The 15,561-nt window shown below is 42.9% G+C and overlaps 1 protein-coding gene across 12 annotated transcripts in view; it reads right to left on the bottom strand.

Moving 5' to 3' along the window:
• Positions 1-15,561, bottom strand: part of LRRFIP2 (LRR binding FLII interacting protein 2) — a 195,661-nt gene that overhangs the window by 37,143 nt on the left and 142,957 nt on the right. For 7 of the 12 annotated variants that reach the window (XM_089678243.1, XM_089678245.1, XM_089678244.1 and 4 more), the window contains 2 exons: positions 7,024-7,194; positions 3,511-3,603 (listed from right to left, as the gene is read on the bottom strand). In XM_089678243.1, coding sequence (XP_089534369.1) covers positions 3,511-3,603; positions 7,024-7,194 — 264 coding nt within the window. Of the gene's footprint in view, positions 1-3,137; positions 3,231-3,510; positions 3,604-7,023; positions 7,195-15,561 lie in introns of all 12 variants that reach the window. The other 5 variants (XM_089678239.1, XM_089678242.1, XM_089678246.1 and 2 more) reach the window with 1 other exon arrangement.

Below are 15,561 nucleotides of genomic sequence, written 5' to 3'. Positions count from 1 at the left end.
CAAAAAGAGAAAAATCCAGACAATCACATTGGCTGATCTGGAAAGAATTTATTTGCAAATTATGGTGGAAAATAAGTATTTGGTCACCTACAAACAAGCAAGATTTCTGGCTCTCACAGACCTGCACCTTCTTCTTTAAGAGGCTCCTCTGTCCTGCACTCATTACCTGTATCAATGGCACCTTTTTGAACTTGTTATCAGTATAAAAGACACCTGTCCACAACCTCAAACAGTCACACTCCAAACTCCACTATGGTGAAGACCAAAGAGCTGTCGAAGGACACCAGAAACAAAACTGTAGACCTGCACTAGGCTGGGAAGACTGAATCTGCAATAGGCAAGCAGCTTGGTGTGAACAAATCAACTGTGGGAGCAATAAATAGAAAATGGAAGACATACAAGACCACTGATAATCTTCCTCGATCTGGGGCTCCACGCAAGATCGTACCCCGTGGTGGTCAAAATGATCACAAGAACAGTGAGTAAAAATCCCAGGACCACACGGGGGGACCTAGTGAATGACCTGCAGAGAGCTGGGACCAACGTAACAAAGGCTACCATCAGTAACACACTACGCCGCCAGGGACTCAGATCCTGCAGTGCCAGACGTGTCCCCCTGCTTAAGCCAGTACATGTCCGGGGCCCGTCTGAAGTTTGCTAGAGAGCATTTGGATGATCCAGAAGAGGATTGAGAGAATGTCATATGGTCAGATGAAACCAAAATAGAACTGTTTGGTAGAAACACAACTCGTCGTGTTTGGAGGAGAGAGAATGCTGAGTTGCGTCCAAAGTTGCTTACCTACTGTGAAGCATGGGGGTGGCAACATCATGCTTTGGGGCTGTTTCTCCGCAAAGGGACCAGGATGACTGATCCATGTACAGGACAGAATGAATGGGGCCATGTATCATGAGATTTTGAGTGCAAACCTCCTTCCATCAGCAAGGGCATTCAAGATGAAATGTGGCTGGGTCTTCTAACATGACAATGATCCCAAACATACCGCCCGGGCAACGAAGGAGTGGCTTTGTAAGAAGCATTTCAAGGTCCTGGAGTGGCCTAGCCAGTCTCCAGATCTCAATCCCATAGAAAACCTTTAGAGGGAGTTGAAAGTCCATGTTGCCCAGCGACAGCCCCAAAACATCACTGCTCTAGAGGAGATCTGCATGGAGGATGGGCCAACATACCAGCAACAGTGTGTGCCAACCTTGTGAAGACTTACAGGAAACGTCTGACCTCTGTCATTGCCAACAAAGGATATATAACAAAGTATTGAGATGAACTTTTGATATTGACCAAATACTTATTTTCCACCATAATTTGCTAATAGATTCTTTCCAAATCAGCCAATGTGACGGTCTGGATTTTTTTTTCATTTTGTCTCGCATAGTTGAGTTCTACCTATGATGCCAATTACAGGCCTCGCTCATCTTTTTAAGTGGGAGAACTTGCACCATTGGTGGCTGACTAAATACTTTTTTGCCCCACTGTAGGCACCAGCACAACCAAATTTTTAATCCTGTGTCCCTCAGTGAATGAGGAAGAAATGCAAGTTGATTCTGACAATAAGCTCCTCCTTACTGTAGTAATAATACTGCCTCTGGTGCTCTGAAATCCCAAGCAGTGTTGTCAGCTCTGCCTGAGTTATCTCCTCTATCACAGAGAAAGGTTCAAGGAAATGTGAAGGTGACAACAAAAGATTTTCAGTTAGACTTCAAAATAAGAGAAATGTATATGCAAATTGTATATATACTAGGACATCCTCTTAAAGAGCCACATTACTTGACTAAAACTACAAAAACGTTTTTAAGTTAACATACAGAAAATATAATTTTAAGGCCTCATGCACACTGGACATTTTTTCAGCTGCTCCTAGGGGTGTCTGGCATTTTATTTGCTGCCTAAACCCCCTCCCCCACAGCGTTACACTTGTACACGCCTAAATGAGTCTAAATACTGGGCGCATTCAGTTCTTGAATGTGAATTCATTTCAATGGCCAGAATGAATTAATTTTCTGGCCAATAAAATTAATTATATGCTGCTGCCAGGAGGACAGGCTTCTATGAGAGTTGGCAAAACGTCCTGTGTGCATGGCGCCTAAGGAGGAAGTCTGTGGAGTGTTATTTTCCAACATCAAAGGAGTGAACTACCAATGATCATTTAGTGAAACTTGTGCCTACAGATTCTACAGGACGACTGGCATTGCATGCATTACCCAATGCATGAACTAGTATTTTAATGTACAAACATGCAAGTTCTCAAAAGGCCAACTTGCATACTTGTGACTATTGAGGAGGGATATAAGGTTACTGCAGGTGCTGGCTGTCCTGGTAGAAACAACAGTGTTCAGCCAGGAAAATCAACCTGACCAAATTAACTTTCCCTCATGCCCTGCTGCAAACATTGTGGTCAGTCTAACAGGGTGGACATGCTTACAGAAAAAGAGAGCACATGGTGACCTTATCAGCATGCTGCTGTTTCTTCATTGTATTTCTGTAGGCTAAATTGTTTCCTGAAGTTACGTCCTAGGTTAGGTTACCTTGTGTCCTAGGTTATGTCGCTTATGCTCAGTACACAAGTTCAGTTTTTTTTTTTTTTGTTTAACCCAGGGGACTGAATGAAAAAAAAAACCTGAGAGACCATAAGCGATGTTAGTGCAGAGACCTCTCCCACCATGCTATTGTGTTGTGATAGGGGGACTCCCCCCACCTTCCACCATAACACACTAATCAGAGCTTGCAGCCATTGGCTGCGAGCGCTGAATGGATGCTGGTTTTCCAGCATGTCCCTTTGACAAAAGCCGGTCCTCAGACTGACTTCTGTTGGAAGGACAGCTGGCTGTACAAGTGGTCCAAATGTTGGCTGGTTCAGCAGGTCCATGTGCACCCAGCTTAAACTGCAGTAAGGTCTGCGAGGAGGTAGTATATCAGATTTTTACAGATCAAAATACTCTAATTGCCTTTTAAAATAATAGCAGAAATATATTAACATTCACCTTTCAACTATGATTAATCTAATCCCTTATTAGGAGATATATTGAAGTTTCTTATATTTATATACAAAAGGTATACTGGTCTGCTTCTGACAATCTATAATGTATTATCCAGTCATTTACTACCACTTTGTGCTTTTCCCTACCCCAATTTTTTTATCTTTCCAATTAACTGTCTCCTGTAGATCAAACACCTCCCTGGTGAGAGTGTCTGCTTTCTGCTGCAAACGCTGATTTTCCTGCAATCAAAATTCACAAGAAATAGGAAAGGAGATAGAAAAAACAAACAGAAAAAAAAAAAAATATCTCTGAAGTGCAAGAAATTATACACTATAATTAAGCATTAAAAGTAGTAGAGAGGCAGTAGATTTTACATCTATACTTAGAAATTCAACATAAATGATTGCTAACGTTTTTAAGGGACTATGTGAAGGCCATGGTCAGAAAACAATGTACTGAAACTGTTTTTTCAGTTGACAAAAGGAGGAAATATTGTGCAGTTTCTCACTTCATACACACCTCTATCAATTCATCTCTCTGGCGAATACCTTCTTTAAGTTCATCTAACTTATGCTGTAGAATACTGCATGCATGTTTTTGTCTTTCTAATTCCTGCGTGAGATAGAAATAACATAGTTTAGTACCATTATTTTGTGCACACAGGTAGTAACAAAGTTTTGTGCTCCTAATTTAGGAGATTTCATTAACAGCATATAGCTATCCCTATTCAACAAATAGGATGTTTGACTTACCTGTAAATTCCATATATTGAAGTACAGTACAAAACACAGGCTGAAAATTCATAGTCCTTGGATTAAAGGCTGGTATCTTTAGGTGATTGGAGACTGACAAAGCTCTGCTGGGTATGCCCCCCTGGACTCCCCCTATAACCATACTCCACGATTTCCTCTGTTTTTTGCAAGCAATGCAGAGTAACCTAGGAATAGAAGGGAGTGTGGCCTTTGCCCTGTACTGTACTTCAAGATATGGAATTTACAGGTAAGTCAAAATTCCTCTTATCGTACAGTGCAGTGCACAAGCTAGATACTCAAAGACCCTGGGATGTTCCAAAGGCAAAAACAAGGCAACCAGGACTGTGCTAACAATCCCAACAGACACAAGGGATCAACAGACCCAACAAAGAGTGTTGATTCAAGAATTTTGCAGCCGAAAGCTGCATCCACAGAGGCTTGGATATCCACCCGGTAGAATTTAGAGAAGATATGAACTGGAGACAAAGAGAGAATCCATTTTTCTTATAGAAGCTGTGGCTTTTAAATAGACTCGGATAGCTTTGACAACGTCCAGGCAATGAAGAGCAATCTCTTCGAGTTGGGCAAAAGAAGGAAGGACTATGTCTTGGTTAGATAGTTAGATACCACATTAGGTAGAAAGGTAGGTCTCATACACAAGACTACTTTGACTTTGCAAAGGATCAAGAAGGGCTCCACAATAGTGAGACGCTAGTTCAGAGACATGTCTGACAGATATGAGAAGACACTAAAAAGACACTTTCCTGTTTGATGAGTTCAAAGGGTGGTTTCTGCAGGAAAGAAAACCAATGTAAAATCCCAAGGAACCAGATCAGCCGAGGCAGAATTCACACTGGAAGAAAGTCATATATGAACTGGAATGGAGTCCAAGGAATTAATCGAGCATCCAGTGCTGGTACTAGAGGGGTAAATTCTTCTTGTACCAAAAGGCCAGGATATCCACATTTGGAGTTCTCCATTCCTGACACAGGAGGGATGAAAGGCCCATTCCCCTTGGTTCAGGCAATGATGGCTTAAGTATTTCATGTTCCAGTTGCCTACTCTTGGCATGTGAAGAGCAGAGAGGGCTGGACAATGTTTTCAGCCCACAAGATGATCAGACTTACTGTGCTTTCATTAAGGCTACTTGACTCTTGGTACCCATTTCGTGGTTGATATAAGCCACAACTGTGGCACTGTCTGATTGGTCAGATTCTACCCTGATCAGGATAACCGTAAAAAAGGGGAGGGGGGTCGAGTGCTTCAGAGCTAGTTTAATCACTTTGAGCTCCAGGATAATGACAGGGAGTTTGGCTTTCTTGGGTGAAAATGTTTCCTGAACTGTGAGAGGTTGGACATTGCTTCCCAGCCTGTGAGCCATGCCCCATCACGGTGTGCATACCTCCAGAAGGGTCTTAAGGGTCTGGTTTCAAAAAGAATGGACTATGGCCCTAGAACTGCATACCACTCTATGGCGAGGTGAGCATCAAGCAGGTGCCAGTGACCGAAACAATATTACAGGCCATGCCCACAGCGGGTACGGTTCCCAAAGTTATACCAAGGTTACACCAATTTGGATGCACTGCTTCTATTGTTACATTATAAAGGAGGGACAAGTTAATTGAAGAGTTGATTTAAGAAACCAAAGTATAAAAATAAAGTGAAGCAAATTATTTCTCAGTAAGTCAGAAAAGGTCTCCCAGAGTGGGGCAGGCTTAGAGGGGTGCACCCACTGGGACATGTCCAGCAAAGCTTTGACAGCGTCCAATCATCTGAAAGTACTAGCTTATAACCCAAGGTCTAAGATTAGTCAGCTTGTGTCCTGTACGATTAACATTTTTTATACAAATGGAGTTCTTAATCTTTAGTGCACTGAACAACTAATCAAAACTAATGTTACCAAAGCAGCTTTCACAATTAAAAAAAACAAAACAAAAAACACAAAACCATATATTTTTTGAAAGTATAGGACCAACAGAATAAAAAAGGAGAAGCAACGGATTATTTTTTCCCCATGATATTTGCGCAAATGTTTATAAAAATACACTAAAATCATTATTAGCAGACACAAATGTAGCAAAACCTACACAATACTTGCTAAATTTTTACTAAATACAAAAGAGAATACTGTATTAAGTTCAAACAAAATTTGGAAATTTTAAATTGTGCCTTTCTGCAAAATGGTGCAAATCGCATGGTATGCAAAGCTCTAAAAAAGCAACTTGGTCTAGAAAAATCTGGAGGTTATTATTTTTCACTTACACACAGTTTTCAGAGTTTGTAAAAGACCCACCCCCAGACTATACATTTTCTGAATGAAAAGGTCCTATGACCAGCAGAATAAAAAGAAGGTGCTACTGATATTTTAAGTACCACAATAAATGCACAGATGTTTTTCAAAAACGATATCTTCAACACTAAAATTATTATTAGCACACACAAACACAACATAACTTACAAATTCCTGCTAAACGCCTACTAAGGCCTTGGTCATATCGGGCATATTAAAGTATATGCTGTTTAAGGGACGTATTTACTGGCACATAAGTATTCCATGCATCCCTATGCAGGCAGCCACTTTAATGTCAGTCAGGATGCAGCAGCTGCATGGACACAGCCGCTGCTCCCGATATGACATCTGTGCAGGTGCACAGTCCCGAATACCAAGAGTGTGAATTCGGGGACATGCACTTGCAGCCACACAGATGTCAAACTGGGAGCAATGGCTGTGTCTGGGCAGGACAATGACCCCAAACATACATTCTTAATGACATACCAATGTCATTAAGAACTATCTTCAGCGTAAAGAACAAGGAATCCTTGAAGTGATGGTTTGACCCCCAGAGTCCTGATCTCAAGATCATCGAATGCCAAGAGTGTGAATTCGGGGACATGCACTTGCAGCCACACAGATGTCAAACTGGGAGCAGTGGCTGTGTCTGTGTAGCTGCTGTGTCCCAACTGACATTGCTTGGCACAACCTGCACAGTAGTGCATGGAACATCTGGTACTAGAGGGGTAACAACACCTTGCACAGGTGTATGCTGTAGTACACCCCATGGCAATGAGGTCTTACTAATAAATAAATATATTTGGTGAGATATCAGGGGTCTAAACAGAGTCCTTAGTCCTTTTCTCTGCAAGTGAGTGAATAGGAAGCCTCCATGCGTTACTTGCCTGAATAGTACTGGCATTACCCGAATATCTATGTGTACTTTACATTCTAGTTAGCAGCAGTCCTTTTAAACACATCACTGGAGACCATATGCTTTTACAATACCTTTGACTTGTCTTCATTTTCTCTATGATATTCTGCCATCTGTTCCTCCATTTCCTCGATGACATCTTTTAATGTGTCCACTTGGTACACAAGATTGCTTTTTTCATTATCAAGCTGTGCATTGGATACCATAGCCTTCTTGTATTTGTCCTCCACTTCTGCTAAGGAATCCTGTAGAAATGAACAATGTAAACATAACATCAAGTAAATGGCATAGTAGCATGAATGGGAGTGATGTAATCCATTGAGCGGGGTTTGTATCAGAGTCTCTGTGAAGTCATCAGCATCTTAATATTGCTTTGACATACTGAGTTAAATACAGGGGCATGCAGAGGTTATTTCAAGCAACAGAACAAATGAGATTTGTTTTAGTAAATTTTGGAAGGCAGCACATTTTTGATAATTAAAAAAAATAAATATATACACACACACACAATATAACATACAACAGCACAAAGTCACAAATGTACAACAGTAAGCCAAAACCCCTATAATCCAAAATTGTATACAGAACTGTGCAAAAGTTTTAGGCAGGTGTGAAAAAATGCTTTAAATTAGGAATGCTTTCAGAAATAAAAATGTTAATAGTTGATGTCTATCAATTACCAAAATGGAAAGTAAATGAACAGAAGAGAAATCCAAATCAAATCAATATTTGGTGTGAATACCAAATACCAGGCAGATATTTTCCAACATGCTATACCATCAGGGAGGTGTGTGATTGGCCCCAAATTTATTCTGCAGCAGGACAATGACCCCAAACATACATTCTTAATGACATACCAATGTCATTAAGAATTATCTTCAGCGTAAAGAACAAGGAATCCTTGAAGTGATGGTTTGACCCCCCAGAGTCCTGATCTCAAGTTCATCGAGTCTGTCTGAGATTACATGGAGAGACAGAAAGATGTGAGGCAGCCTATATCCACGTAAGATCTCTACTTAGTTCTCCAAGATGTTTACAACAACCTAACGGCCAAGTTCCTTCAAAAACTGTGTGCACCAGCACTGTGTGTACCTAGAAGAATCAATGCTGGTTTAAAGCCAAAGGGTAGTCACACCAAATATTGATTTGATTTATATTTTTCTTCTGCTCACTCACCTTGCATTTTCTAGATCACTAAAAAAATATACAAATAACATTATATATAATATATACTTTAGAAAGCATTCCTACTTTATAGCAGGGGTATCAGGCCCGAGGCTTGCCTGGAGGGCCACAAAGACAAACATTTTGACCTCCCTGGGCCACATTTCAAAAAGGCAAATTGTCTTTGGCCGCACATAAAATACACTAACAATAAGGATAACAGATGAGCAGTTCCTACTATGGTTCTCAGCGGCTGCCAGCCCTGCAAACAATAATGACAGTTCACCTGCAGCCACACCTATTCTGAGCTCCCTACACAGCCAGCAATTACCTGTGGTGATCACTGGTAATCGCACTTTGTCTGCATCCAGCAACAATCACTGCACGTAATCGCTGGCTGAGTAGAGAGTTGCGAATAGGTGCAGCCACCATCAACCTGTCATTATAGTGAATGAGGCAGGCAGCCACTGAGAGCCTCCGGAGGAACTGCTCATCAACTATTCTTATTGGTAGTGTATTTTATGTGTGGCCCAAGACACATAGTTACATAGTTAGTCTGGCTGAAAAAAGACAACCATCGATCCAGTTCAACTTTTTAAAAAAAAAAAAAGTTATAATCCTACACCCACAATTGATCCAGAGGAAGGCAAAAAACCCAGCAAAGCATGATACAATTTGCTCCTGCAGGGGAAAAAATTCCTTCCCGATTCCCAAAAGGCAATCAGATATTCCCTGGATCAACCTTACCTATAAATGTTATATCCAGTTATATTCTGTGTATCCAAGATAGAATCCAGGCCATTTTTAAAGCAATCCACTGAGCTGGCCAAAACCAACTCTTGAGGGAGTCTATTCCACATTTTCACAGCTTTCACTGTGAAGAAACCTTTCTGTGTGTTTGGAGATTACATTTATTTTCCTCCAGACATAGAGTGCCCCCTTGTCTTCTGTGATGACAATAGATAAATAGCTCTACACCGAGTTCACTATATGAACCATTGATGTATTTATACATGGTGATCATATCCCCCCTTAATCTCCTCTTCTCAAGAGAATAAATTCAGTTCCTCTAATCTTACCTCATAGCTGATCTCCTCCATGCCTCATATCAGTTTGCTTTCCCTTCTCTGTACTTTCTCCAGTTCCCCAATGTTCTTTTTGTGAATTGGTGCCCAAAACTTAACTGCATATTCCAGATGAGGTCTTACTAATGATTTGTACCGGGGGGGGGGGGGGGGTAATATGATATCTCTCTCTGGAGTCTATACCTCTTTTAACACAAGAGAGGATTTTGCTTGCTTTAGAAGCTACAGCTTGGCATTGCATGTCATTATTAAGCTTCTGATCTACCAGAACTCCCAGATCCTTCTCCACCATTGATTCCCCCAGTTGTACCCCCCCTAGTATGTATGATGCATGCATATTCTTAGCCCCCAAGTGCATAAGCTTACATTTATCAACATTAAACCTCATTTGCCACATAGACAATTACTCTTTTTCCAGTGTGGCCCAGGGAGGTCAAAAGGCTGGACACCCCTGCTTTACAGCATTTATTCACACCTGCCTAAAACTTATAAAAATATACAGTACTGTATTTTTTTTTCTTTTTTACTATCTGAACTGGAACTAATATATAACTACATGCTTAATTCTCACTAATAAAAATCTCAACCATTTTCTGTCCAACTGCTTCGATTTTTCAAAGGATGACCAGCAGGAGGGTGTTGACCAGGGGCGGAATGACAACTCATGGGGCCCCTGGGCAATAGGCGATCATGGGGCCCCTGTGCCCTTGCCCAAACTCAAAAAAGCCTATGAAAAAGGTACCAGGGGCATCTCATGGGGCCCCCTACTGACCCCGGGCCCTTGGACAGTGCCCAAGTTTCCAAATGGTCAGTCCGCCCCTGGTGCTGACAAGGCCCTCCATGGAGCGAACTGCGACCAGTTCAACAGGAAATACCTGAAATTTGCTCCATGTATGGCCAGCTTTTGTTTACTTATCCCATAAACTGAACAATTATTGCAAATAATGGTCAATATGAATACACTTTGTGAAAATCTACCAGTGTATGGCTGTCCTTCCATGGAAGCATTCTAAAAGTGATACTGTGCTATTGGATTGGATCAAGCATCCCTTTTATCAGCACGCAGCTTTACTAATAATACTGATCCACCACATCTACTCAGGTTGGCATAACAAGTACACAAGAGGAATTATAATTCGTAAGGCAAAAGTCACATCATGGAAAAAAAAAATGCTTTCAGCAAAGTTAGGGCAGAACAGACGCATGTGTACTGGTGTAAATGATGGAAGGTATGATGCATTGTTAATAAATAATTGCATGGTTGATTTATTTTTTAACATGAAGTGTCACAAAATGGTGATGTGCTGTGGTGATTGACTGAGACTTGCTGTGAACATTAGTGCAAAAAATACTACATAAAAATACTGCATCTTTAAGAAGCACCCTGTGCCTCAATGCAGTGTTATGGTGTGAAGAGGACTCCTGGAAAACAATGGTTTTCTAAATGCACATGCATTCAGCCTGCATTAATCTATGCAGATCAGTGCTGCTCAACAGATATGGTGTGAATGAGCCCTAAGACCTATTTTTAATTTGGCGGTAAAAGAGGCAACTAATATAGATACAGTGGGGATCGAAAGTTTGGTCACCCCAGCTAAAAATTTGTATTAATGTGCATAAAGAGGCCAAGGAAAGATGGAAAAATCTCCAAAAGGCATCAAATTACAGATTAGACATTCTTATAATATGTCAACAAAAGTTAGATTTTATTTCCATCATTTACACTTTCAAAATAACAGAAAACAAAAAAATGGCATCTGCAAAAGTTTGGGCACCCTGCAGAGTTAATATCTTGTACTGCCCCCTTTGGCAAGTATCACAGCTTGTAAACGCTTTTTGTAGCCAGCCAAGAGTCTTTCAATTCTTGTTTGAGGTATCTTTGCCCATTCTTCCTTACAAAAGTCTTCCAATTCTTAGAGATTTCTGGGCTGTCTGTCACACACTGCTCTTTTAAGGTCTATCCATAGATTTTCAATTGTGTTGAGGTCAGGAGATTGTGAAGGCCATGGCAAAACCTTCAGTTTACGCCTCTTGATGTAAGCCCCCGTGGATTTCAAGGTGTGTGTAGGATCATTATCCATTTGTAGAAGCCATCCTCTCTTTAACTTCAGCTTTTTCACAGATGGCATCAAGTTACCATCCAAAATTTGCTGAAATTTTATTGAATCCATTTTTCCTTCTACTCGTGAGATGTTCCCTGTGCCACTGGCTTCAACACAACCCCAAAGCATGATTGATCCAACCCCATGCTTAACAGTTGGACAGAGGTTCTTTTCATTAAATTCTGTGCCCCTTCTTCTCCAAACGTACCTTTGCTCATTCCGGCCAAAAAGTTCCATTTTAACCTCATCGGTCCACAGAACGTGTTTCCAAAATGCATCAGGCTTGTCTATATGTTCATTTGCAAAGTTCAAACGATGATTTTTGTGGTGAGGACGTAGAAGAGGTTTTCTTCTGATGACTCTTCCATGAAGACCATATTTGTACAAGTATCTCTTTATAGTGGAATAGTGTACCACAACTCCAGTGTCTGCCAGATCTTTCTGGAGGGATCGTGCAGTCAAACGTGGGTTTTGAATTGTTTTTCTCACAATCCTGCGAGCTGTTCTGTCTGATATTTTTCTTGGTCTTCCAGATCTTGCTTTAACTTCCACTGTTCCTGATGACTGCCATTTCTTAATTACATTCCGAACAGAGGATACTGACATCTGAAAATGCATTGCTATCTTCTTATAGCCTTCTCCAGCTTTGTGAGCGTCAACTATTTTCAGTTTTCTAGACAACTGCTTAGAAGAACCCATGGTGCTGATTGTTGGGGCAAGGTCAGATGAGTCTGGGCATTTAAAACCTTTGAGATTGACATAACCTGGTCTTCCCAGACGATGATTGAGAACAATCCATGACACTGGCAGGCCTCAGCTTTGCAAAGGGGGCAGTGCATGCTATAAATTCTGCAGGGCGCCCAAACTTTTGCAGACGCCATTTTTTTGTTTTCTGTTATTTTGAAAGTGTAAATGATGGAAATAAAATCTAACTTTTGTTGACATATTATAAGAATGTCTAATCTGTAATTTGATGCCTTTTGGAGATTTTTCCATCTTTCCTTGGCTTCTTTATGCACATTAATACAAATTTTTAGCTGGGGTGCCCAAACTTTCCATCCCCACTGTATTTAAACTAAACCATTTAGTAAAGTTTGTCATTGTGGGTGCTGTTCATTTTGTTCAAATAAAGCTGAGTCCACACTAGAGTGGACTGCTGCCAGAGCGCTTTATCTGTCCGGCAGTGGTCGGTTCCCGACTGTGTTAGGGGGCAGCGTGATGTGTGCAGCACGTCTGAATTTTATGTTTCAATAATTTTTATTGAGTTTTTCAAGGATAAATGGGGAAACAACAGGAGAAAACAGGGAACAGGAATAGGTGTAGTCATATAACATTACAGTAGACACATATGATTAACCACTTGCCTACCAGGCACTTATACCCCCTTCCTTACCAGGCCAATTTTCAGCTTTCAGCGCTGCCGCACTTTGATTGACAATTGCGCGGTCATGCAACATTGTACCCATATGAAATTTTGATCATTTTTTTCTCACAAATAGAGCTTTCTTTTGGTGGTATTTAATCGCCACTGGGCGCTTTACTTTTTGCGCTATAAATTAAAAAAAAAGTGCAAAAAATTTGAAAAAAAAAAAAAGTTTATTTGTTTCTTTTATAAAATTTTTCAAACAGGTATTTTTTCTCCTTCACTGATTTGCGTTGATGAGGCGGCACTGATGGGCACTGATAGGCGGCACTGATAGGCAGCACTAAAGGGCACTGATAGGCAGTACTAATGAGGTGGCACGGATAGGCGGCACTGATAGACAGCACTAATTAGGGGTCACGGATAGGCGGCACTGATATGCAGCACTGATAGGCGGCACTGATAGGTGACACTGATGATGGGTACTGATAGACGGCACTGACTGGCATCACTTCTGGGCACTGACTGGCACAACCCCTGGGCACTGACTGGTGGCACTGACTGGCAGCACTGCTGGGCTGCACTGGTGGGTGGCACTGGTGGGCAGCACTGGTGGGCACAGGTGGGTGGCACTGGTGGGCACAGGTGGGTGGGCACAGGTGGGTGGCACTGCTGGGCACATGTAGGTGGCACTTCTGGGCACAGGTAGGTGGCACTGCAGAGTGGCACAGGTGGGGGCACTGCTGGGCACAGGTGGGGGCACTGCTGGGAACGGGTGGGCGGGGCTAGTGGGCGCACTGCTGGGCGGAACTTGCGGGTGTCACTGCTGGGCACCGATCATCAGGGCACTGATCATCAGTGCCCTGATGATCGGTGCCGATCCCCGCTCTGACAACTGCCGGTTCTCGGCAGTACTTTCCTCACGATCTGACAGCGTGAGGAAAGTGCAGCCGAGAACCGGCACTTCCATTTCCCTGTGATCAGCGTGTCATTGGACACCGCTGATCACGTGGTAAAAGGCCGGTGGGATCGGCCTTTCACCACATCACGTGATCAGCTGTGTCCGTAGGACACAGCGATCACGGAGATCGCCGGGTGCGCGCCCCCTGGGGCGCGCAGGAGAGCGCGTTCTGGGAGGACGTCATATGACGTCCACTCAGAACTGGCCGGCCGCGGTGAAGCCGTCATTCGGCTATGCGCGGTCGGCAAGAGGTTAATCATTTTGTTGCAGATCAACCCTCTGGAACGATGGGGTGTTGATCTTGTTTAGCAATATCATCAGAGGTATTCGTGGGTATTTGGAGAACCTCGGTGAGGAGTATGGGGAATTAGGGGAGGTGGGATGTTGGCGGAGAGGTAAGGGAGGGTAGGATTGGAGAGGGAGGAACATAACTGGGGAGTTGAGGAGATACCAGTCTTGGTGTGGGGTGTGAATTCATTTCTTGAGATGTCATCAGGGTTGTATATAACATTTTGGGTGGTTTAGCCATCGGGTCCACTGGATATTGAATTTGTGGTAACGTCTGCATTTTAGCACAACTCCAGGCTGCATTGAAGTGCGAATGGGACACACAGGAAACAATTGTTTTCTGTGTGGCCTTGTGGTGACAGGCATTTTATAATGCAGTAAAATGTCTGTCATCGCACAATGTGTGCGAGGAAGTCACGAGTATTCAGTGACGTAACACGTAGGTACGCGAGTACGCAGTTTCCGGTGTGCGGTGACGCACTTCCGGCGTGCGACGCCATCTTGGTATACCCAGGAAGTCCCACACGCATGCAGTATACCCACACATCGGTGAGGAGGGAGAACTGCGATACATGTGAGTGATAATCCTTCTCTTGCAATAAAAGGAGTTTTGTTTGCACTAATACTACACTTAGAGGGTCTCTTTTTCTTGGCTCACTGGGCTGGTGAGCTATTGTCCCTTAGAGACATCAGGTTTGATCAGGGGCAACAGGAGCCCCAGGAGGAGATCCACTGGAGGAAGAAGGTTGCTGGTCCATATGATTTAAGGATCCAGGGTGATCCTGCAAGCATGTTGGCCCCTAGGGGTCACAGGGAGGAGGGCTGGTGAGCTATTTTCCCTTAGAGACATCAGGTTTGATCAGGGGCAACAGGAGCCCCATGAGGAGATCCACTGGAGGAAGAAGGTTGCTGGTCCATATGATTTAAGGATCCAGGGTGATCCTGCAAGCGTGTTGGCCCCTAGGGGTCACAGGGAGGAGGGCTGGTGAGCTATTGTCCCTTAGAGACATCAGGTTTGATCAGGGGCAACAGGAGCCCCATGAGGAGATCCACTGGAGGAAGAAGGTTGCTGGTCCATATGATTTAAGGATCCAGGGTGATCCTGCAAGCGTGTTGGCCCCTAGGGGACACAGGGAGGAGGGCTGGTGAGCTATTGTCCCTTAGAGACATCAGGTTTGATCAGGGGCAACAGGAGCCCCATGAGGAGATCCACTGGAGGAAGAAGGTTGCTGGTCCATATGATTTAAGGATCCAGGGTGATCCTGCAAGCGTGCTGGCCCCTAGGGGTCACAGGGAGGAGGGCTGGTGAGCTATTGTCCCTTAGAGACATCAGGTTTGATCAGGGGCAACAGGAGCCCCATGAGGAGATCCACTGGGGGAAGAAGGTTGCTGGTCCATATGATTTAAGGATCCAGGGTGATCCTGCAAGCGTGTTGGCCCCTAGGGGTCACAGGGAGGAGGTGAGGAGGCAATTCAGCCGCAAATAGAAGAAGTGTGTTTGCACAATCACAGAATTGTTGAACACCATTGCACATTGCATGATCTTATCCATCACTTATATATTATTTTTGGACATTCTTTTAATCATTTGAGTATAATTTTTGAAGCGTGGACACTTTATTGCACTTTAGCACTTTTTGTTTAGCCCC

This window comes from Staurois parvus, unplaced genomic scaffold (assembly GCF_062004578.1).
Source record: "Staurois parvus isolate SC_StPar_1 unplaced genomic scaffold, SC_StPar_1.0 ptg000201l, whole genome shotgun sequence".
Taxonomy (NCBI): Eukaryota; Metazoa; Chordata; class Amphibia; order Anura; family Ranidae; genus Staurois; species Staurois parvus.
The sequence above is the reverse complement of the archived record's forward strand: the minus strand, read 5'-3'. Positions and strand labels throughout refer to the sequence as shown.